General features: G+C 43.0%; 2 protein-coding genes across 4 annotated transcripts in view; one reads left to right on the forward strand and one right to left on the reverse strand.

Moving 5' to 3' along the window:
• Positions 1–24605, reverse strand: part of knockout (Stork-head domain-containing protein knockout) — a 116308-nt gene that overhangs the window by 66697 nt on the left and 25006 nt on the right. For both annotated transcript variants that reach the window (XM_043410986.1, XM_043410987.1), the window contains exon 2: positions 3659–4035. In XM_043410986.1, coding sequence (XP_043266921.1) covers positions 3659–3871 — 213 coding nt within the window. In that variant the 5' untranslated portion in view covers positions 3872–4035. The remainder of the gene's footprint in view (positions 1–3658; positions 4036–24605) is intronic.
• Positions 1–24605, forward strand: part of LOC122405913 (uncharacterized) — a 134798-nt gene that overhangs the window by 49142 nt on the left and 61051 nt on the right. The window contains exons 1-2 of one of the 2 annotated variants that reach the window (XR_006259844.1): positions 8885–9015; positions 19555–19648. Coding sequence is in view for 1 of the 2 variants with exons in the window: in XM_043410990.1 (XP_043266925.1) it covers positions 19555–19648 (94 nt within the window). In the remaining variant the exon portion in view is untranslated. Of the gene's footprint in view, positions 1–8884; positions 9016–19554; positions 19649–24605 lie in introns of those variants that run through there. The other variant, XM_043410990.1, reaches the window with a different exon arrangement.

A 24605-nucleotide genomic window follows, 5' to 3' on the forward strand; every position in this document is an offset into this window, starting at 1 on the left:
GTGAGTAAGTATAAGTATTGGTGAATAAACAATAGAAGACTGAGTGACTTATCGCGCTAACGCAGGTATCGTATCAACGCGAGAATATTTAAACGAAGCTCAAAACCCTCGGAGCTTTCGAACACGCGAGCTATTTCACACTGTTTTTTTTTTTTTTATTTTTTATTTTTCATTATCAGCACACGTAAAAAGAAAAGGATCCTCATAACTTCTCGAACGGTTTACGGTAAACATAGATAAAGAGCCATCCGCGGGGCAACAGTTCCTAACGTACGGCAGAGTGTGCACAGCTATGAAGTTTTTCTTGAACCCATCCGCGCAGGGGATTATTTACTCTGTGTGTTTGAAACTCTGTGTGTTCCTCACGGAGGAGGAGGAGACGCCTCTCTTATCTCTGAGCATCCACGTGCACTCTCAAGAGCTGCAATTGCAAACTACCAATATACGTAAAGATGTATATACGTGGAGAGCTGATATTTCAGAATTTTTTGTTTCGTCTCATTCCGCAGCACGAATGCACGTGCTGAAACATATCGTTTCGGTGCAAGGGAAGTGCAGCTTCGGAATGATTCAACAATCGCACATTCTTCCGATCCGTTTCATATTTTTTTAACGGTTTACATAACTTTTGATCTTATCGATTTACGGAGATCCGTGATCAAAGGGTTTTGGAAAATTGGTGAAAAAATTACAGCCGGTGAATGATTTTTAATGATTTTCGTGAAGTAACAACGATTTACAATGCAAATTTGAGATTTCTATAACCGAGCAACAGGTTTGCCGAAGCGATACTACGAATATCAAATTATTACGCTACACACAATCGTTGGGAAATAAAAGCTTAGTCGCGACCACTATCTGGCACTATAGCTTAGGATACCGGCGTAACAAAAAGTCTCGCCGACACTTGTATATCGCTATTGGGCTTGCTCGTGTACACCTATGAGTGTTTTATCGCTCATACTTTTTTCCTTCCTTCGAGATTCATGCCATTTTACGTCCACTTTATTTTTGTAATATTCGGCATTTTACGTCTGGGACCGGATAGTCTATTACCCAGTTTTTCTTTCTCCGGATAAATATCGGGACGGGATATCGGTTTAAAGCGTTGCCGCACATTCTCCTCCGAGCAGGTTGTTTTTTTATATTTTTGAAATATTATTAGTTTCTTTTTTTTCTTAAATATCTATCCGATAACGCTTTATTGGGCATAACTCTGAGCGTAATATCTTTTGGCATACGCAACGTATATATTCACGTGTCTTTATTTATATTCGCGGGACGCATAAGTTTATCGAGCATGAAAGGAGAAACGAGAAATATAGGGATATATATACGCGGTGTGTATAGATGCATACACATAATAGGCAGAGAAAAGGAGAGAAACGAAGTAACTGTAAACGGCATTATATTTTATTGCTAACTCGAAGACGGGACTTTGAAACATTGAACGTTCGACTGAACAATTTCCGCTTTTTTCCTCCTTTCGTATACTCCCTTCTCTCTCTATCTTTGTGCGTGTGCGCGCGAGTTGCGCGTTCCAATAAGCTCACCGTTCAAACCTATTATCATGAGTAAATTTGATACAAATTTCGCGTACCAATAAATTCGAGGAGAATGAGCAGGCAGTTCGGGCGGGTGAGCGCTTATTCCACAAAGCGTCTTTTACGTTCAAAATTTATAGAGAGAATGCGAGACATTTATCTCCGCGGGGCATCAATCATCGAGGCTTGTCGTTAGCAGGTGTTAATCATCATTGTTGAACAATAAGTTATCGTTCCATTTCGCGATGAGAATACACATTTTCATTGGGGCAAATGTGAATTTTACGTGTCGATTTACCCGTTGTCGCGATCGCATCGTAATTCTTTTATTTATAAAGAGGCCAGTGCGGCTGTTCGTGTGAAGAAAAAAATCTTGTAGGGCGCAAGAGGCTCGCGCTGAGATTTTTCTTTGTTACGAATATTGAACGATTCAGCACCTCTTCCTTGGTGGCCTCGTTACCCGCTACTTCGTTTACGTGTCACGGAGCCACTTCATCAAGTCCGGTGAATCAGGTTTGGGATCCTCGAGTGTTCTTCTTTTCATTTTTTTTCTACACCCCATGCGCTCCACTTTGAATTGATTAACTTCCGGATCCCAAGTACCGCGAAAGAGACTCACCAAAAATAGCAGCATCGTTGACACTCAAGATTTTCTGTGGCAAAATGTACTTCTTGCTCGCTGCGCTCCCGTTCTCAATTCTCGCCATGTAAAATTATAATTTTCATCGTCAAATCCCCGAATTTTCATTATCCCCTTTAAAAAAAATCATTGCCACACGTTTCAAGTTAAATCGCGATCATTCCACGTGATCACAGTTATTATTGAACGAATCGTCTGCCATATAGCGACTGGAAAACGAAAGGTTATGGTGTTGTTTGTGTGCACGAACGGATTAGCTGTAATCTGAATGGAAAAAGGAAGAAAAAATAAAGAAGGAAAAAAAAAACAGTCGTAATGAAAATGGCGAATGCAGGAGATCGAAAATACTGCAAGAGCCACGGCTCAGGAAAGAGGTGTGTAGAAAGAGACTGCGGATCGTGTTATTGGACCCGCTTTTGTTGAATTGCTCATAACTCATTGTATTTCATTGCCGTATACTCTTGAGTGCTCTCTCGTTCTCTGTTCGAGCCGTTTGTATAACGGTGTGTCCAGGCAGAGCAATCATAAACGCGGACGGGCGCGTGTTACCGCTTTTGCTCTGTAGCGTAGTATACAGGAGTGCTTACCTCCGGTTCAACGTGACTATAAGGCTCTGTGTGTATATTTGTCATATACTCGGGTGCGATTGCCGTAACTACCGATCGGGCTAATGCGTCCCTGGTGTTCCTCAGCGCGGTGCGTAATAATACCGCGGAAAGGATTATCTCGCGGTGCGTTCAACATCGTCAACAGACAGAGCGCGACGAGCGAGCTACATTTCGTAATCTTTGGTCGTGGCGTGCGCGGGATAATAGTTGCTCGATTCGTTTAACGATAGTGCTCGCTACCCAACAGCAGCAGCAGCAGCAGCAGCAGCAGCAGCGGTAAAAGAAAGAGAAAAGAAAAGTGAGAGAGGAAAATTGAGAGACAAAAAGTGAGGAAAACGTTGAGACTGCGGCGTCGCGTCAGGAGCATTATACATTGAAGAAATATAACGGAAAGAAAGAAAAAGAGCGAGCCGGTAGACGGCTAAATGATTGAGTGTTTTTGTCGTTCCCCTGTAAATTACCGCTCGCTTCACCTCGGACGTTGTATCGACACAATATTCTCGCAGACGCACTGCGAACGGAGAGAGAGAGAGAGAGTGCAAGCATACGAAATAGACTTGGCGGCGAAGCTCGTAAAAAGCAGAGGAAGACGCGCGCGCGCGCACGCGGTATCATATATTATCTCATACTTATGAGCGAGTCAAATGAGTTTTCCATCTCCAATGGACCTCAGCATATTTATCAATCGATCGATAATTACTTGATAACTGAAGGCGAAGAGTACATTACTCCGTGCCGCATATTGTTGACCTCTTTCGTCTCTCGCGCCCGGTAATAAAGGTTGATGAGTTACGACGCGCGGGAGAGTGTCGATAGAGCAGATTGAGAAAGAAAGATATTGGAGAGAGGCTCCGGCTCGATCTTACCTGGAAGAGATTGTAGCCCTTGTCGTACATCCACATCTCGTCGGCCGGATGTTCCTTAGCAGTCTCGTGCTGTTGTCCGGTGTTTAGCGAGTGCGGGGGTGGACCGCGACTCAGCTGGATTGCCAATGATCTCTGCAGGAGAAGTAAACATCTCGTTGGTAATCCCGGAGCCCCGGGGCCCGTAGCATCTCCCAAGATCGAGGCCATTTTCATTCGCCCGGCGAGCGAACGCCGAGCTCCTCTTTCCCTCTCACTACCCTCGTGGATCGACTTCCTTCCGCGAGAGGAGGCAATCTCGCTCGCTCAACCCGGCTAACAGAATATCACGGGCGGCCTCTGCGCCGGCTGCATCATCACGCTCTTCCCGCAGAGTTATTCTGTCGAGAAAACACAAAGAGAGAAAGAAAACGTTTCAATTTCGTGTTCGCATCAATTTTTCTCGCATGTATGGACTGCATACTCTCAGCAGACAGGATGTATTTTGTTCGTCACGTTTACAGGGGCCTCGTACACCGAGATGTACAATCCCGAAGCGCACCAGACTTCTTTCATAAAGTAAAATGTACCGTTGGCAAGCCAAGCTGAACCCAGACCGCCCGGAAGTTCCATCATTTCCGCGGCTTCAATCCGAGTCGCTGTGGCATCCCGGGACTTTGTGTGCACTCATTTCTTCCTATAACCTTTGAATTCTGGGCTCGAAGGCAGCTCAGAACTCCGCATCGGCACACTGTGTGGCAGGTACGGCAGGATTGGAAGATTGAGTAGAAAACTTGTTAGCTCTGACATTGGCGTGTACACATTCGTTCGAGGGAAAGTCTCCGTATACACCGAATGCACATATAATCGCGTCTCTAACTTGAACACACAACAGAGGCTTCCTATGAAATCCCTTGAAACACCACCCGATGGAAGATTATTCAATCTCCATCGCACTAATTATTTCTCAGTGTTCCACGCCTATACTACTCAACGTATCGCAAAATTATCGGACACGTGTATACGGGCCTTTGCTTATGATCCGTAATGCACTTTGACGGTTATTAATACTAAGTGGATCAAGCTTCAGTTTCATGCAGTAGCGTTTATAGGAAATTGCTTGGGTTTGTCAATTAGAAAAGTAATAAAGGAATTCTTCATCTAATTATAAATTCTCTATATGTCTAATTGTCATTCCACATAATTCAGGGACATCATTACTTTTGTAGAATCTATGCGTTTCTTTAAGGCTTTTCTCCTCTCCGTAAGAAGAGTTTTTTCATCAACTACCCACTAGAACGGAGAAATTATAATAATTTTTAAGTTGATAATCATCGGAATGTGGAGATCGATTGTTCTCGCATATACGTGACCAGCGTGGCTAAGCAGCTCTGGTATTCGCGTTGACGAAACGCCTTCTAGCTTTCCTGTACATGGCTAAAGTCTGACGGAGGGTTCGTTTCCCTTGTGTGCGTTCGTCACGTATCGACGTTATTGCCAACGCGTCCATGGGCATCTAATTGGCTTACTTCCCGCAGTAGTCAATTCCCAAAATGATTTCTCGGGCGTCTTTTATTCTGAGATGCTGTTGTGGTTAGGGGAAAAACTCTCGTATCACACAGACGAAAGAAATAATTCGTGTGACGAAGTTTCCTAGAATATAATTGATTGGGTATTCGAGAATGATGCCCATGTGACATTTCCGGGGTCGAAATGGTGGAGGGCCGGGTGAACAGGATGTTTTGTTTCAATTTTTTTTCAAACGAAATCAACTAAAATTGTGTTAGCTCTTCATTCATCTGGGAAAACATGTTTATCTCGTTTAATTACTATGCCACCTGGATAATACGATTTCGATTGTCAAAAAAGTTTTTGCCCTTCTATACAAGAAACAAAGCTTGAGATAATTGAAGTAGAGAGAAAATGATATTTTTTGATGTTTGACTTGGCAAACGACCCGATTTTACGAGAGCCGGTGTTTCCCTAGGGCGTCGGAGAAGCAGAGTTCCGCTGCCAATGTGGTTACCAGTAATGCATCTTTAAGTGGGCGAACTTTGTGGTGGCTTTGCCTTCTTTTTTCGTTCGCTTCAGAGCTTGCCAACTTTTTAGAATTTAAAGGCAATTTTGTCTCCCACGAACGAGATGGTTGGAGCAGCCAATTTTTTTTGTTTATTTTTTAAATCGGAGCTCCATTGAGTCTTAATTGTGTACGTCGGTATTTTTTGTTGCTTGTGCGAAGGCCGCGTCCGATGTGTTCTGTCTCACGCGGCATTAACACGATGCTCGAGACTAGCCAAATGTTTTCAATGGCAAATGTTTGCTGTTATTTGTTATTTGTGACGTTAATTAAGCCTGGAATGACTTCAGATATCAATCATGGTTGTTAAATCCCACCCCCCTCCCCTTTTTCGTGCTGCTCCGCGTCTCTCTCTCTCTCTCTCTCTCTCTCTCTCTCTCTCTCTTCTTTCGCTCTCGCCTTCGGAGATACAGTTGTCGAACTAATTTATAGGTATCGCAGACAAAAACAGCGGAGTTCACATCGCCTCGTACGAGAGACAGCGTCCATTGGCTCGTTGAATTTTTGACACGTGTCGAACGCGTCCCGATAATTTTACCTCTCGCTATTCCAGTCCCCTTCGTCGTGATGTTTGATTAGGTGTTCGTGCGCATGGAAGTGGGTCGTCTGGTAATTAGAGAGTACGTACTCGCACGTGGACAACTCGAATCTCGCATTATTTGTTTGTTTTTCTCTCTATCAGGGCATTGAAAATAAAGGAAATGTTGTAAATCGATTTCCCTAGAGGACAATTAGTTTCTAGCGTTCTAATTTCTGACTAAAAATCCTCTCGGAGATGCAGAAAAAATCGACAGGATCCCCAAACATGATCCAAACTCGTCAACGTTTCTTCAAATATCGTTGCAACCGTGTGAAATCCACTGACGCTCTGGGTCAGTCCTTAACCTCCCCAGGTTGCTCATCAATGACCCCGAACGAAGAGAATTCCGCAACGATTCTTCCTCTCTCTCCCCCCCCCCCCCCCCGTACATGTGTATTTATGTGGGTATTTACAAGCAGCGGAAGTATTGAATACAGAGAAAAAAAGGACTTCCTGTCGCGTGACTCACGGCTGCTCTTTGCTGGCGATTCCTGTGTGTTTGCGTCGAACCACGAGTACAATCTTTCTCAGAGAGGGAAAGAGAAATGTACGGAGAGAAAGAGAGAGGAACGGTCGTTCGATGATCACGGGGCGAGTAGAGCACAACGTGCATGCAATGGAGCTGCTGTAACTGCGCCCGGAGGATATCGGAGGACTTGTCCCTCTCTCTGTTTTCCGTGGCGCCGTCGGACGTCCCTGACCCTACCGCACCGCGGTCACAGTCTCGAGATCTCGGACTCTTTCGACGTTCACATACACGCTCCCTCAATAACACACAAACAGGATTATTCGAGACCGCTTAACAGCTTCACATCTAGTTATATGTACATGGCGTTTTACCAGGACAGAGGTTTCGACAGAGCAGCACCAAGAGAATTGGTGACTACCGGGGAGCAGGAGAGGAAAAGATAAAGCGACAAAAAGAGAGAAAGAACGATGAGTCAACTCTGTTTCGGTGTCTCAGGCTGTTTGGCTTACATAATCAAATCGTTTAGCGTCCGAGTGGAGTTTTGTTCTCTTGTTTTTGTTCTTTAACACATTGACGTCGCAGTCGAATCGAAAACATGTGTGCGTACGATGGAATTCATCAACTAAAACGTGTCGAAATATCGTGTGGCCCACCCAGACGAATTTGAGCGTGAATACGAATGTCAAAGAGTGAGAGTAATCCTTGAAATAAATGAAAAAAAAGTTCGCCATGCGCTGCTATGAGTGGAGCAGCGTGTTCCCTGCACGCTTATGTAACCACCGAAAACCTTTCGTATCCTCGCGAAGTCAGATCGTCCGATCGGATAAAATAATCATCCAGCAGGAAGCTTTGCCAGAAAAATAGAGATGCCGCACCGGTACAAATCTAATCACCGCGACCGTCATTCCAACTTCCGTCCTCTGTCGTCCCCGGTTTATTTTCTCCACTCTTCTTCGTCTCGCCCCTCGACCCTCCACCCCCCGGCCGCGTTCCCTCATATCCACGCGCTCCTTTTGCCATCGTGAGTTACAGCCGTGATAAGGGGAGAAAAGACATTACGGATTAAGAGGAGCGGGCGCGTGGATATACGAGAACGACGGAAGCGGCGATTGAGACGCGCAGCGGGAAAGCCGATGACGAAGATAGCGCTGGATGCGGAGCAAAAATGACGAAAGGGAGATTACGGTGAATCCATGGCCTGTAACTTGCCGTTCTCCACTTTACTTCAACGCAGACGCACGAATTCTCTCGTTCGTGAAATGGCTTTTCCTCCACGAGAGAACGCTTCCACGCCACACGATATCTGACTTTTTCTTTTCTATATCCCCCAATCTCTAGACTGTTTTATGAATATATCGCGGTGTGCCTGCGGATTTCCCTAAAGCTGGGGATTCACGGAAAGACCTTGGCGAGCTCCCACCTGGTTTTCCAACCCACGCGCAATAACGACTCTCTCGAGGATCTCAGCTCCCCGCGGAGTTTCCGGCGAGGTTTCCACTCTTCGTAATCGATTGGGACCCCAAAGGTACGTTCGGTTAGAGGATAACAAACGTTGCCATTTAAATGCATCGATTTCCCATCCGCCGGTATACTTTCCTTCCTCTTTTTCTACCTCACGTTTTTGCCCAATGCTTCATCGTCAATGATATTTATGCGCGGCTCTTCAAGTGATTATTAAGTTTCTCGATATATTACGTCGAAAGTGTCTTGCAGATTTGAAATGTCGTAGTTGTTGCGCGGTGAAACTACCTCGCTGGAATTGAATCGTGCGTGTGTTGGAGTGTCTCCCTGTCAAGGCGCACTCGCAGAAAAAGAGAGAGAACGAATGAGAGAGGGAGAGGGAAAGTTCGAGACACACCGATGCAACGGTAATAATAACGCGCCAGCAAGATAAATGGAACTGGATATATCTTGAGCGTATACTCTATATCAGCATACATATGGCTCCCCTTTCTGCCATCTATCACAATCGGTGGAGCGACCAGCTCGTATAGACCAGTTGATCGGTAATCTCCACGAGGAATTCTATTAATCCTGAGCTTGCGCGAGTTTCAGTGCTCTCTGTCTCTATTTCTCTTCGTACGTTCACAGATATGCTGAATCGCAAGGTCTCACAAGCCGAACTGCATCGCGCACACGCACGCACGCCACACAGTACGTATCTCCAGTTTGAGCTTTCACTGTAGAAAGTTAACGCGGCTCGAGTTGGCGCACAGCGACGACGATTCCACGCCGACAACGAGAACGATCGGGTTGTAAGTACCCGGGCGAGCGATTGCACAGCTTGTCTTTACTACACGCGGACAGGTACACACCTAAACACGAGAGACAGCACAGGTCTCGCGTACCCATAACTACTAATCCGTTCTATTATATATTTTCGTACTCTGTCGCTGTGCTTACTGCAAAATATAGCCAATAAATCCATCCGACCAATCGATCGATGATTCCTGACGCATGAACATTCGAACCTGGCCAGCTCGCGTAAAAGTACCTTGATGATGGATGAAGCGTCGAGGATACTTCTAGTTTCGAAGCGTTCGAGAACGATTAATCAAATCGGTTTTTTCAGGACAGTAGCGCACCGGTGCTCCTTGACATCAGTACGAGAAATAGTAAATACGAGGAACAGTAAATTAAATAAATATGCGGACGATTTTGTCTAGAAGCGTTTCCAAAATCGCTCCTTGTCTCAAATTTTCCGGTGGCGTGGGTAAAAGATTCTGAGAGAAAAGAAAAGCAGAAAGAGCCGCAGTCCCATCGATGTGCACTTTTTCTCTACTCGTTATTGGCCCGAAAGTGTCTTGAAGCAAAAGTCTTTAAGAATTGGGTCACGAAAGCTGCTCAGAGTTGAGATAGCCGAAGCTTCTAAAATAAAACACGGTTAATCTTGAGTTCGGACGCTTGTACTAAATCGATGTTGTTACTTGTACGCGTTCTTGTCCGTAACGTTGCCAGTGCCGAGGGGCCTTCGGATGTCGAAGAGTCAGGACAATGGAAAATTTAAGTAGTCGCGGATAGAATGGAAGAGAAAAGGAGAGCGAGGGAGGGCGAGTGGTGGTCGGGTCATTTACGATACGCGACATGCAGAACCCATCTCCCTGGAGACCCCATAAGATAAGCCGAGTTCGCGATACTTCACCAGCGTACACGTTCGAGTACGTGGGCGTTGTTAAATACTCTGCTAAGGCGAAAAGTAGGCCAAGATATATCTCTATCTTTTGAAAAACCATCTTCCAACACTTTAGAAGTCTCAATTAATGTGGAGGTCGCAAAATTTGTTGAAATTTTCAGTAAATAAGCATCGATAGACATTTTTTTTCGGTTGATAGGATCATAAACGTCATAAACAAGAGCACGGTAATGACGATCGAATAATTTCAGCTTGACTGCATTATCCATCGCTATCCATCGATCTCTCCTCCTACGATCATTAAACATTGATGAGCCCTTTCAATCAAATCTGTTTAATTACTATCTATCTGTTCATCCTTCGTCACACCGATGTCAGTGAAAGATGAATATACGCACTCTGTATGCCCATAAGTAGCCTCATCGCTTCTGTTACTTTCTCTTCGTTCGATACAACAAAAAAAATTTTTCTGCACTTTATAACGCGTGGTAACAATCCCAGTGGTCGAAAAATAATATTGTTTCGAATGAGAAGTTTTTGAAATTCGTTGCAGTGATTTTTGTCGAAACTCCTTGTTAAACGAGTTTTTTCGATTATTTGAAAGATAAAAATTGGGTTAATTCGGATGGTTGGAAAGTGTTGAATATTCACAAGATGAAATTTGAAAAAGCGGTACTCAAGCGCACCGAATCCTACCGTAAATATTTACTCAAGATACAATTTAGCTTCGATTCATTTGGCGTTATCTAATCAAATCTTTCCACTAGAGTTAACAACTTTGTATCAATGCTCAATATATTTAGTCTCGTTTCAACGTTGCCTGAGTCACATTTACTATCTTATATTTTTATTAACTCGATTAAGCTTGTAGATAACTTTGAATAAATTCACTGACATTTCGTTGTTGTTTCTACTTTAAATACCAACGAATTTTAGACAGACTTTTCGTCTTGTTTAGACAAGGAAACATTGCGAGGAACTCGCATCGACTTTGGTGAAAAGCCTTTGAAGTCGATGCGGTTCGAAGATCATCCTACTTTGTCGTACAGTATACACATGCAGGGAATAATGTGTGGTAGAATAAAGTCTTGTGGATGCGAGGTCGATAGGATCGGGTCTCTGGTGTATTCGCCTACTATAACTAGCAGAAGCCGCTTGAGCTTGTATACTCCCAGATATAGAGGTGTACACACATATATGCTTCGATAGCGTCCTCGTAAACTCCGGGGTCGGATCCTTTCGGTCACGAGTAACGGGCCTTGCCCTCCCTGTGAGCGTATAGTTTAGAGTTTCGATCAAATCGTAGTCGCATCGTCTTGCTTCGTTGCAGCGCTGTACGTTGCCAGCGTATGTCTATATATTCCGGCCATATTCGGTCGAAAGAGTTGTAATGACCGGGTAACCGAATAAATTTGAATAAATCAGTTTTAATGCATTCGGACGTCATAGGAACAGGTGAAACGTTTCATAATCTCGATATCCTCGTGGAGGGATATTCGGTTTACATCAGATTCGACAGATACATTTGACTTTTCGATGTTTACACAATATTTTTCATCGCATATCATTAAAAATGATAATCGAGCTTGTCTTTTTTTCATTAATTAATTATTGATCGAGATTTGCATGAAAAGCTGTAGATTCATTTTTTTTCTATGTAAAATCAGTTTTTTGTCTACTTAGCCAAATTTTGTTTGTGCTTGAACTCAAAAGCTCCGCGGCCTCGAATGTTTTATCATTTTTCGTTCCCTTTCTCGAATGGTTTCCATTAACAAGTTTTTTCAATGATGAGCTCTCGAACGATTGGCTGTTTTCTATTTTGATAATCCTGAGAAAAAAAGGAACGAAAACGCGGTAGTAATTTTTGTACATTAAACTGGCAAAGGTGATTCGATGTGTGGAGAAAATGCTCACCGCAAAAGTGAGACGTGCGTTCTCCATCCGCTTGATCTTTTACTGCCTGGTCGATGTTCTCTAATTGCCACTGCTTTTTATACCCGAAGCTACGACTGTGCATGCATGCATATTCGTACCTATCGGTTCGCTTGTCGAGTCAGCGGAGAAAAGCGTTGGAGCGCGTCCCTCTGTCCCAGTGGGAGGGAAACCCAACGTTTCTCATTTCCAATCGCTAACGCTGAGATTGTGATATTTTGGGCAATGGACGCGATCGGTCATTGGGTTGCCACACATGCGGAACTGCCTCCCACCCACGCATAATTTATCGTCTTGAATGATTCCACAAAAATATCGGTTCTTCAAGCTAAAATTCGTTGAACCGCCTCACCTGACTACTTTCCGTAAGCTTGTTCCACTTATTCAGGAAAGGAACGGTAATTTTTTTCGATTTTTATGTTTTAGACACGCTCCTCCAGGATGGTCATTTCGTTAAAACAAACAATAATACACGATTTCCTTTTTCGATAGAAACTGTAAACGAATCCCCAACGCAAACCATCGTGGAACAGATTTATTGGACGCTTCGTCCTATTTCGTTGTTCCACTTAAACAAAAACGATTATTTTCGTAATTTCCAATGCGTCAAGAGTGAGTCGAGGATCTACCACACAAACACCACAGATTTTTTCTCTAATGTTTTTCGTATTTATTCACGAGAAATTTGAGGTTGCCGAGTGGTACAAGATTTACGGCGTTAAATTCGAGGTATCGATGGACGAGAGTTCTGTTTTTTTTTTAAAACTTTGGAACGAGTGGGCAAAGATATTCCAAGAATTTTCGTCGTCGACCATGTGGAGAAAAACCTGAAAATAAACACTCGAATCTGTAGCTGATAGCTGATGCACTCAGAAACGAAGTAGTCTGTAGGCATCGGTGCTTTCAAGGTGAAAAAGTTGCTGTCAGGTACACGTTTCTGTTTGTTCATCTCGATAAGCGAGATTATTTGAGGCAGAATCACTCAAGGCTCATGATGACGATTCGTGTGAGTGCGTAAACGACCCATCGGTCTTTGGACTTTTTCCTTTTCGTGTACGTCATGACTTCTTCTCTGTTTCATCGACCTTCTCAAGACTCTTCTCTTATCTGTAAACGCTCATTAACTCTAAAACGGAAGACATTTTCCCTCTTGACATTGTGCCGCGAATCGTGTAAGTCGAAGCATCCAGTCTTCACCACTCGTCGTTGTTTATTCCACGCAGTTTTCTAACGCGGTTGTGCACCTTTCTCGGGTTCTCGCTCCCTTTGATCATCGAGAAAAGTATAATTAGTCGGTCGCTATGATAAGATCTCTTGCGATCGTGTACAATGTACGAGTAAATCAGGAAGAAAGTAGTTCAAGCATTGTTTAACAGATTCGTTTTCGTTATCCACTCAATTAGCTCCGTTTTAAGCACAATGAAATTTCTCGTTTACGACTTTTGCACGTAAATGGTGTCGCGCGTTGGAGAGCATCGTTGAAGAAACCGAAACCGCATTTCCTACTTCATCTTCCATAAATATTTATATCCTGTGATTTATAATCTCGAGATTTTCCTTGCTGAATCTGAGGATTTTTCAAGCTTCGTCAATCTGTTGTTATTGCTATAATTTCGTCGGCATCTCCATCATCTCACCATTCTGCGTTATTTACACGTTCAACCCTTCCATACTTTCGTTTACACAACGACGACGACGACGACGGAAGGTTTATGTATACTGCGCCAGTTTCGAGATGGATGCGATGATTTTATATAAAAGCACACACATGGAGCAACGATTAAGCTGTCAGGATGATCCGATCGCGGCCGCACGCCATTAAACTTTGTATACTCCGCGATATATTTGTATAGATGGTGCAGATGCCGCGCGTGGTGAATCGCATTTTTCTTTTCCCTCCGAAGATCCGTTTTTCTCTCAGCGTGATCTGTCGTCGATCGAACTATTGATTCTGCGTGCTTATCATCGCAGTTTTCTTTCGCTAAATTATGATTATATTCCCTTCAGGTCTGCATGCACCCCTGCAGGGAGCTCCGGGGCATCGATCCTTGATTTTTTTCCGATCGCCCGACACAGCCTCGCATTATCAGTAGTTCCCTGTGGCTATGATATCTTTCTAGGTATAGAATTATCGCGAGTACGGAGGGCGACACACGCGCAAATATCAGACTACCGTACGCGATATGGCGTGTGCCCGGGAAGACCACACACGCTCATCTCGCGAATATCTTTCGCTTGATCAAGCGCAAAAATCTCACGATAGCACGTATATAAACACGCTTAGTTATCGACTCACTGCATCTGCATCTGCAATAAATTCATGAACGCCCGGGCATGCACAAGCGATCGTGCCATTGGTGTATATCGGAAAGACCCGACGGTGGAAAAAGACAAGAGGAGACTTGCGAGCAACGGATAATGACAGCTTATGGCTTTAGCCTCGTCCTCTCATCTCCGCACATCCTACTTTATGTACGGGCAAGTGTTTTTTTTGCCCTCGTGAGAATAACGTTCGGATTGTACACTTGTCAGTGAATCTCCCATCGTTTTTTACCTCATTTTCCACACACGAGATGGAATCGTACGAAGACGATTCCACATGTGACAACGATTGAGGTCTTCTCCATCGAACAGAGCCCTGAGATTCCGCTCTCGCGATTCTAAACTCCAAGGCATTAATCCAACCTCGTATCTCTCCATCTTTCATCGGATATATCGGGCTTTATATGTTTACACAGTTGTGTAACTTAAGGTTCCCAGGATACGCGATGCAGAACCGGAATTATAGATCAGTTCGATGATTGTGTCTCAAAGTTATTTCACTGCTGCAATCTCTTCGTTGATTTTGCACGTACACACTTTTCAGCATCGGACCGATGATGAAAGATTCCATAGGAAGTTACGAAATAATAATTTATTAGTTAGACAAGCATCGGCACACCGGTCGCTATAAATCGGCGCTGCTAATATCCTGAACTTGGAAATTATACGTTCGCAGTGCCAAATTAAGAGTAAAGTATTGCCAAGCGGTAATTGATACAGGCACGAAAGTCTGTATTTGTCATAAGTTCCGCGAAACTGACACCTTAAAAATCGTGAAAAAAGTAATACGAGCAGAGAAACATCGACAAATTCATTCCACATGTTTATTTTTATTATCTAACGTTTCTAAACGCTACTGCTGCGTCCCAGTTCTTCCTCGACACTCGAGCGATTCTTCCAAGAGCGAATAGATCGCGAACGAGTGAGAAAACTGCTCTGCACGTTGTACTGTACCCTTACACATATAACCGTATTATATACGACCGTACTATTCAATGATCGTTACTCTTACAGCTCGTAACAAGATTCGATCTCCGTACATACATTCGATACGAGCGAGTGTCCGTTCTGCTCCGTCCTTTCTTCCTCTGTGTATCAATTTTGCGATGGAGAATCTGTTTTCCCTCGGATCAGAAGCCGTTGCTTCGTGAGACCATGATCAACGAAATATGGAGTCACGTCAAAAGTGAATTCAATGAAACGTTTTACGTTCAAAAGAGTTTTTTCTCTTTCCCTGTATTCGCGTGACGATGAGTCTTGACATTGTCGGTACAGAATACGATGTTCGTACGAAACATTCAATTTGTACAACATACTTATCAAAATTGACATAAACGTTGTTTTTTCATCATTATCTATGCAGAATTATTCGTTCGTGGGAAATAATATATTGCGATTGAACGATACTTTTGTAGTAAAAACTGTGATTAGTGGAAATGAAGGGGAATGTGAGTTCACAAAAGATCAGGAGCACTACTGGATGCTGCATGAAGCGAACAGCAATAATGGAACATTCGTTGCTCTAGCCCATGGGCAAATGGGTAGCGAAGACTGCGCACATGCATTATTTGCATGGGGAAACTCACGTCGCTTCTGTACACATTCCGTTCAGATGCTTCGAGTCCTAGTTATTTGTAAGAATTTTCACATCCTTTCCTCCGCACAAGAGAAGAGCGAATCTGCACTTCGGAACTTTGCGATTTCGAGCATTTTCATTAGAGTCTTTACCGCAAGTCGAGCTTTTAGATTTTCGTTCGACTCTCTCCGGCTTAAGCTCCGGCAACTCGCCGGATCTACGTGACCTACGACGGAAGTTATATATGCCAATTTTATGCAACGATCCGTTTAAAGAACCCCAAAATGCTTGTTAGCTTGTTCCTGGTCTAAAAGTACAAAAAATCGACCGACTCAGAAGAAGCGACAGTTTACAACGTGAAAGTGAAGTCAAACGCCCCGTATGCGTTTGGCTGGGTCTATATACATCAATAATAGCGCACACAGCAATTTATATAAATATATATAGAGAGACAGAGACAGCTGAAATACGTTATGCAGGACGAAAAGTCAACTGCGTATATGCATGTTCATCGGAGCGCTTGCTCTTCGGGCGCGCACCCCAGCACAAGTTCTCTTGGTATAATGGATCGCTTGGCATATTATTTTCTGCAAAGCGTGCGGATATGTTATGAATATAGAGCCGCCAGCTCGCGTCTCCACTGTATAGTATTTTATATTTATGTTTATATATATAAGGAGATATATCTGCATATACATGTATATACGTTACTCGTTTATACGTGAATATACACGAACGCACGTGAACTATCTCTCGTGTATTCTTCCAGGACCACCCAGGATTAAATACGCTGCCCTCACCACAGTTGTAAGCTTTTTTTTCTCTTCCAATTTTTTTTCCTCCCTTTCTTGTGGAGTTTGTGCACGTGTGCGCCCAGTGGCAGGTCTACGTGACGTTCATATCCGTTCAAAATTAAGAGCTTCTGCGGGCAGAATGCTGAGAAATTAATTTAACGAGAGCGGGCCTACGAACATTGTCGATGAAGCATTTTTCTTGGGACGAACCAATTCGGATCGACTTCTTTCCTGTTCCCCATAGCTGATAACTTTTTCATTAATTAGTACGACTCGCGGACTGACGTGAGGTGGTTACATGGCGAGGAGTTGCGAAGGAAGTTTTGAGGAACGAGGTTTTCAAATTAATTCAATCGGAGACACATGAAAAACGGTCGATTTTTCATGGAGAATATGAGGCAAATGGAAAAATTGGCTTGTTCCAAGTCTTTGATCTTATTGATTCTCCTATAAAGCTCTGCTCTGCACTAGAAATAGTAAATGCACCGTAATTTCTGGTACTCTCGATAAAGTAGAAATAAAAGTGCGCGATAACTTTACGTGGTAGAGCTGGATGTGTCGAGATCTCGTGACTCAAAAGTAATAAACTCATTCGAGGCAATGGACGAGATCTGGAAAATGTGCTGCGGATGATGCTCCCCCGTGCCATGAAAGTGACGATAATGTCATTTAGTTTCTCTCTCTCTCTCTCTCTTTATCGTATATTATTTTGTGTTTCGTGTATACGAGAAAGAGACCGGTGCAGAACGGTATAAGACGCGAAGCTCTTTCTCGGCAATACAACAACGGTTCCGTTGTCATGCGGCGCTAAAGGATGTCAATTGCCTCACGAGCAGGACGAAGAAGCGAGACTACAAGTAAGGAAGTAAGGAGACTCGGTCACCGGGCAATAATATGCCACGTCGTCTCGGTTCATAAATCGCGCACGCTTCGTACCTCTTGCGAGAAATCGAGGAAGAGGGTAGCAAGGTAGAAGATGTTACTTTAGCCAGCGTCGAAGACGGTGCAAAATCTTTCAGGAAAATTCGATTCATATTTGTATTGAGCCAACTCTGGCCAAGTCACGCTCAGTAAATTAGCAGAAAGTTTATTCTTTCATCAATTCTAATATTGATGAAAAGTGAGAATTATCAATACAAAATAATTCATTAATAGCGTAACGTCTGAGCAATATTTATTTTCAATTTGGATTAAATCGAGCTTTACGTTCGCGTTGTAAGAAATATTATCCTTTATCAAATGGAGAAATTTTCAAAATATTTCTCTTTTTCATTGGAAAAAGACCTGCTTCTAAACTCTACATTTAAGTAGAAACGTTGATTTTCGTACTTTCAAACGAAGCATCATCTTCTCATAAACCTCAAAAGATACACGTACGTAAAATGATTTGTTGATTCATATCGCCGATGAATAACATCTCGGTCGTTTGCCTCTCGCAGCTCGAAAGTTCGCTAATATACACATAATAATCCGCGGAGATGAACACATGACATGCGGGTGCGCATGCACGCGCTCAATACGGAAGTAAAATTGCACACACAAATTTAACGACATATTCATATTTATAAGTGGCGCGAAAGAGAGAGGAAGAGGAGGGGGAATTTCATGGAGTCAAAGGAAGGCTCGCGCTTTACTTTTGTGCGCGTCCGGTTCGTCAATCGATGCGACACTCGTCGAGAGTCCTACGCGATCTTGTCCAGTCATCGGTTAGACAAAATTTTTTCTACGCTTTGGCAGGCAAATAAAATCGATGAGCTTACTCAACGAAATGATTAAGAAAACTATGAAAAATGGGCATTGAAGTTTAACAGGAAATGCGGACAATTTCTTTTCATTGCCACCTTCCGGATAGCCGAAGCACGCAGTCTCCGGAACGATCGTCTGCTTCTTCGAAGCTCGTTATTCGCCCCTCGCATCAAACGAAACCAGAAAAAATAAAGGAATCTTCGGAGAAGACATTACGATTGTGAATCCTGACGAGAGCCTTCTCCAAGAATAGCCACGTCATAAAAAAAGTCATTCCAAGTTTATGTTTCAATCAGCGAATGCATCAGAAAAAATTGACGATGCGTCTACCAAACGGATCTACTCGACTCATTCTTATTAACCCCAAAAACCCCTTTCTTCCTAATTACTCAAATCCGAGCTGCTGTAACCTCGCGTATTGCGCTTCAAGCGACTAGAACCTCGTGAGTCCTCATAAGTGCCAGGTGTGTATTCGCTACGTGAATAATTGAGTACTCGGACAACGATCAAACGATCCTCGCATATCGTTCAAGTCCCTTCGTCGTAGGCTCAACGTCGAGCTCGATCTCGTGGCACGCGCTCGCGTCAATCTCCGCACGTACTGTGATTGCACGTCATTACCGTTTTCGTATGCATTTATATGCATTAACTATGAACGTACATTTTATAGAGACAGGTGAAGGGGCTTAAGGGGGAGGGAGAGGCGTCGGGGAGAGTGGGATATCGCTACCACATATGCAGTAAGTAATGAGAAGGCCGAGGCCGCGACCTAATTGCAGCTAACGTTGATGATCATTACCGAAGCCACGTGTCCAAGAAGCTGCGATCATGTTATAAGTTGCGAGTCTTTCCTCGCCGCGTCCGTGCGATTGCCTTTCATCCGATATTTCATCTTGCATCAATCCAGCAATATATTCATTTATGTTTGTACGAACCGCGACCTCGCGGACACTGTTTTCACTTTTATTCGCGCATTCATAGAGAGATCATTAACTGGGTTAATAATGCGCACAAATTGATGAAAGTCGCGATAGTGTCGGTGGGGGACGAATGCTGGGAACAAAGCGTGGATGGCAATTAGAGGAAATTTTCGAAATGAGCGATTCGTTAATTTATTTCATTACTCTTGTTACATGATTATTTGAAAAATGTTTCGTCTGAAATTGGCAGCCTCATATGGAGTCGAAATAAGTTAGAATGTATGAAAAATAAGCAGTAATTAATATCGATGACACGAACGAAAGTGAAAATGAAGTTGCTTTGTTGTTGTTGATTATTATTCGTGTTGCAGTTCGTACCGATGAATTATCCAATTCAAGGACAACCCCGGAAGCCTTTCTCCGTTTTCGCCACGGCAAAGCAGCGGCGTCTGCTCCCCCCGATCGGTAAGTGGAATAAACGATGTGGACATGCTGCTCTGTGTTTGTCAGAGGAACACGCGAAACACGAAAAAGCCTTCGTTCCATGTTGCGAGTATAACTGTACGTTTGCACTTTTACAAAGTACTCTGTTCTGGTTGCTCGGTGCATCGCGAGACTCATCCTTATTATCTCGTAACCGTTAATCCGGCCAAAGTCTGCTCCTCTCTTGCTCGTGTTTTCTCTTTTTCGTCGGAGCACACAGCGAGTACTTCCGGCATCGCGTAAAACCCGATCAGGACGAATCGCGAGGAAAATCGTGTAGCGGATTGAAAAATTAATTAGCATGTTTGCCGATCGAGTAACGAGATATTTACGAATTGTTTCTAGCGCAGTGTGTTTCCTTTTTCTCCAACGATTCCGCGTACTCGTTTATACTAGTTCTAGCCAATTTCGCAATCTCGATCCATTTCGATTGATGCACTTTGACATCGTGTCTTTCCTCCTCCTTCCCTCTCTCGTTCTGCCGCGTCTGCTCGCGCGCGCGCTTCCGACTAGAAAGTATTTTGCACTTGAAACTAGATGCGTTTGAACGAACGGTAAAAAAATAGCGGAGGAGAAAGAAAAAATGCTAAATCTCGTCGGGGTTGCAGCAGATAGAAAGTCTTTCGCACCTTTTGCGCTACGAAGCTGCGCGGAGTGAAAGCAGAAAGCGATTTTTGAGCGAACTCTGTACGTCATCTTAAATCATTGAATCGCTTCGAAAAGCACAACACAAAATGTGAGGTTGAATTATAAAAACGCACCGATACTTTTTCACCTCGACACAAACCTTCACGGAGGGACTTTTATACGAAAAATTATTGTTTTTATAGTAACGTCCCGGACCATGTATCGATATTACAATAATAATTCATACAGAGCGTGTCAAATAATGCAAAAGTTTGGGGATGCGCACCGTTCGAAAAGAAGATTTACTTCTTTTCGAACGGTGCGCCTCAACGATACAAAAATTTTAGACATTTAACAAATTGGTTCAATTCACCAATTTTGAACATTCCACCAAAGGCACGAGTGACATTCAGATATCGATACGTCGTTCCATCTAAGAGAATGTCACAAACCTCAATTTTTTCGGTCCTACGTAGTAAAAAAATTACTATGTACTTTGGTGAAATGTAATATAATAATAGACCAGCGCTTCTACACATCATAGCAAATATTTCTACGTATTTATCCCAAATATTAATATAAAAGTCTCTTCGTGTTGGTTCATTTCGTTCAATAATATTTCCAATCAATCGCACATTCGAAAAGACTCGAATCGCTTTTTTTCAAATCAACTTTTTTTCCACCGCAAAGAAGAAATCGATGATGGGCTCTTGAAAAAATCATCTCATACATTTCTTCGGCAATTTCTCGTCGATAGTCTCACGATTTCCCTCCTTACCAAGGCCACTTTACGCCCATTCGGTTCGATTAGCGTGTCTCTCACATGCGTGTATCCATTGCAATGCATATCCCAAGTGTCTTCGTCCCAGCAGGGATGCTGCAGTTGCATGAATTTTTCTTAAACGTACACATATGTTTGTACTTGAGTTTATATCCTCGGGGCTTGAACGTTCGGTTTGCGCTCGGTATACCTTACACTATGTTAGATATGGCCTCTTCCGTAACCTCGTAGCACCTCGACGCATATAAACGCACCTGGATTCTATACAAGCGATCTGGACACCGTTGACGACAGCGACGACGACGTGTCTTAGCCACTGCACATATGCGTACGAAGCTTGAACCTTCCAGCTAAATTGCCACCTTCGAAGTCCTCCACCTCGTACATCTTGCGACTGGCAAAGCAGGCTGTTGCGTGATAACTGGTCTGATATCTTCTGACGTGTGTTGAATTTTTCCTAATCAATAAGTTATTCCATCGTTTATTTGCCTTCAGAAGCTGAATGAGACGCTTTGTATCGAGTATTTTTTCTAACCGTGGGTCGGTAGGGTTCGATATTTTTTGGGGTTTTTTTAGTAGCAAATAGTCGCGTGGAGGGACGCGGAAATAACGAGAGTTTGAAGGGAGAAGAATGAGGTGTTCGCGATAAAGCTACGAGAGTGAAAATCGCCTAGGTAAAGTGCAAGTTTACATGTGAGTACACGGGCTTCGAACATAGTACAGAACGTTTCATGAAGATTTCTCGTTGCTAATACGCGAGAGCCGTGGCAATAAGTAGCGTGTGCCCCGCGCGCCGGGATGGGAGAATAAGCTGTGAAATATTCTCACACATGGGGCTATGGAAAGACGGAGGAGTGCATGAGAATTATTATAAAACTAGCGAGGATGATATTATAAGCGCGCCTCATTCTCGTCCGCGTTGTCGTTCACGTCTTGTGATGCTTGTAATCGAATGATTTGCATCGCCTTTCTCGTAAACGTGACGGCAAATGTGATACGCATCGTCTTTCCAACGCCGTTATGATATTCGATGGATACAAACGTGCGAGTGAGTGTGTGCCTCTGTGGATAAAGTACGCTCAGAAAAATCAGTTTCATCCCATTTTAACGATCGCTACACGATCACCTTTTTTCACAGGAAAAAACCCTGACGCGCGCGACCTCTAACCAGCGAAAATTCTTAATCATCCTGAAAGATTATGGCCTCGAGGTGTGCGCAATTTATTCGATCATAATTCACTCCGCCGCTGCATCGACTTCTCGATAAATAAATATATTTCGTACGATATCGCGCGCGCTCTCTCTCTCTCTCTCTCTCACGGAAAGCATCAAGATTTCAATGGCATTTTCATCAATATTTCACTTTGAATGTTCTCTGAAAAGCACGCAGCTTCAACCTAAACCGCGTGCGAAGAAATATTGAAAAGTTGTCGTCACGTGTTCCTGTTTATATAACAAAACGAAATAACTTGAAGGATTTGTGCCTTCGCGGTTGACGAAGAAAATTTTATGTAAAATGCAATTCGTTAATATTTTTTCTTTGGCTTGACTTATGATAATTATACGCACACACCGCTTCTTACGTACGTTGCTGCGCTCTTCCCCATTCATCCGTCTAAACAAAATACGAGTATATTTCCTCGTCGAACGACTCGAGTTGGACGTGCCGGCTCCCGTTGCAAACGCGCGACACCCGATTAATTTAATGCCCGTCATTAAATGAATAATAACCGAACGCGATATACAATTTATCGTGACGGGGGTGAACGTTTTAACGTGAAGGCCGGATATGGCGACGATGACGACAACGATAAGAGATTGTGCTGATATGCGTCACGTGTACGAGACATTCTACGCCGACTCGCGACTCATTAACATATTGAATTATTGCAACGTCGCGTCAATGGTTTTTTGAATTCTCGTATCCCAAGTCAAGAGGCAAATATATTTCATCGATAAATCCCTTGAAAATTGCGGCTGAAAATGCTCCGCAGCGATAACCATTGTTCTGTAATATTCTTATCCGTTGAAACGGGGAGCAGGAAAAGCGTCGAAAAAACTGACGTAACGAAAATGAGCGGAGGAAAAATCTGATAAACTACCAGCGTGACCGTAAAGGGAGAAAACAAAAATCTCGTTAAAAATAATGAAATGGTTACCGTGCGACTAGAATTCGAAGCTGCTAGTCCTTTTGTCGTGAAATGCCTCATACACATAAAGTCTTGATTCGTGCCCCGATCGTTGAAGGATTTACGAGTTATCGCAAATTGGAAAGTTAGAAAAGACATTACAGGCTAAAATACGTGCGCCAGTAAGGAGCTGACTCAAAATAAATGATAAAACGAAGCGAGAAAGAGAAAAAATAAGAAACTTGTAATGCAAAATATCGAGATGAAAAAAAATGGATAACGCTCGCTCTCTCTCTCTCTCTCTCTCTCTCTGTTGTTGCGAAGGGTTCGCGATTATTGAAGACGATACAATGAGCTCTCCAAGTGAAATACTGTATAAACTCTCGTGTGTGGTCCGTGTAATGATCGTATTCTCTGAGGTGAGTTTGTAGCAACAAGAGTACATCCCTCATCCAGAGATCAATCCCCAGAGGCGAAATACATATACACGGATACACGCGAAAGACTTTATATTCGCCTACGTTCTTCGCTATGTTCAATCGCCAGATATATATCTCAGGATACACGAGAATTTTTGTCCTCCTCTCCATCCTCACTCTCTTTCTTTCTCTCTCTCTCGTCTCGTTGACGTGAAATTGCGTTCACATTTTTCTCGACATTTAATTGAGTGCTGAGATTAATCATTGATACGTCCATTTCGAGTATCTCAGACGTCTCTGTTTTCACAGATGCTGAACGACACTCGTATCTCTGAACAAAAAGATTTCGATAGAGCTTCTAAATTGGTTAGGAGCACGGATTCGTTTTGTATAGTGAATTTTTTTATAGTGAATTTTTGAATTTTTCAACTTTTCGTCCCTTTAATTCTAAACAGCTTTATCCGTGGATGGCAAAAAGTGATGCACGTGAGAACTGCATTTTGTTTTCAAGTGTTATTCATCATGTCCGACTAGCACTTACTGATAAGTGGAAATGTATCGTAAATCACAAATTTTCACTGTCAACATAGTAAATTCTGTGATAAATACACGAATATACACCGAACACGTGTGACATTTTATCATAAATATAGTTTTTTTCAGGGTTGCCCGAGCATACTTTACAATACAAACATTTCAAGTGACTGAAAACATTTTTCACTATATGCTTATAGAGAAAAATATTCTAGAGTCTTTTGAATAAAAGGTATGGCTATTGGTCTTTTTACTATGGTAAATAGAACAATTCTTATTGGTGCTCTTCGAATTAAGGAGGGTGGCTACCGACGATACAATGTTGCCATGCTAAACCATGTTAAATACATTAAAAATTTCAAAATGATAAGAATTTAACAAAATTTGGTGAACATATTCTTTAGGGCTAAATTTGACAAAAAAAATTTTTTAAGATTTTTCTTCTGTAC

This window comes from Venturia canescens, chromosome 2 (assembly GCF_019457755.1).
Source record: "Venturia canescens isolate UGA chromosome 2, ASM1945775v1, whole genome shotgun sequence".
Classification (NCBI taxonomy): domain Eukaryota; kingdom Metazoa; phylum Arthropoda; class Insecta; order Hymenoptera; family Ichneumonidae; genus Venturia; species Venturia canescens.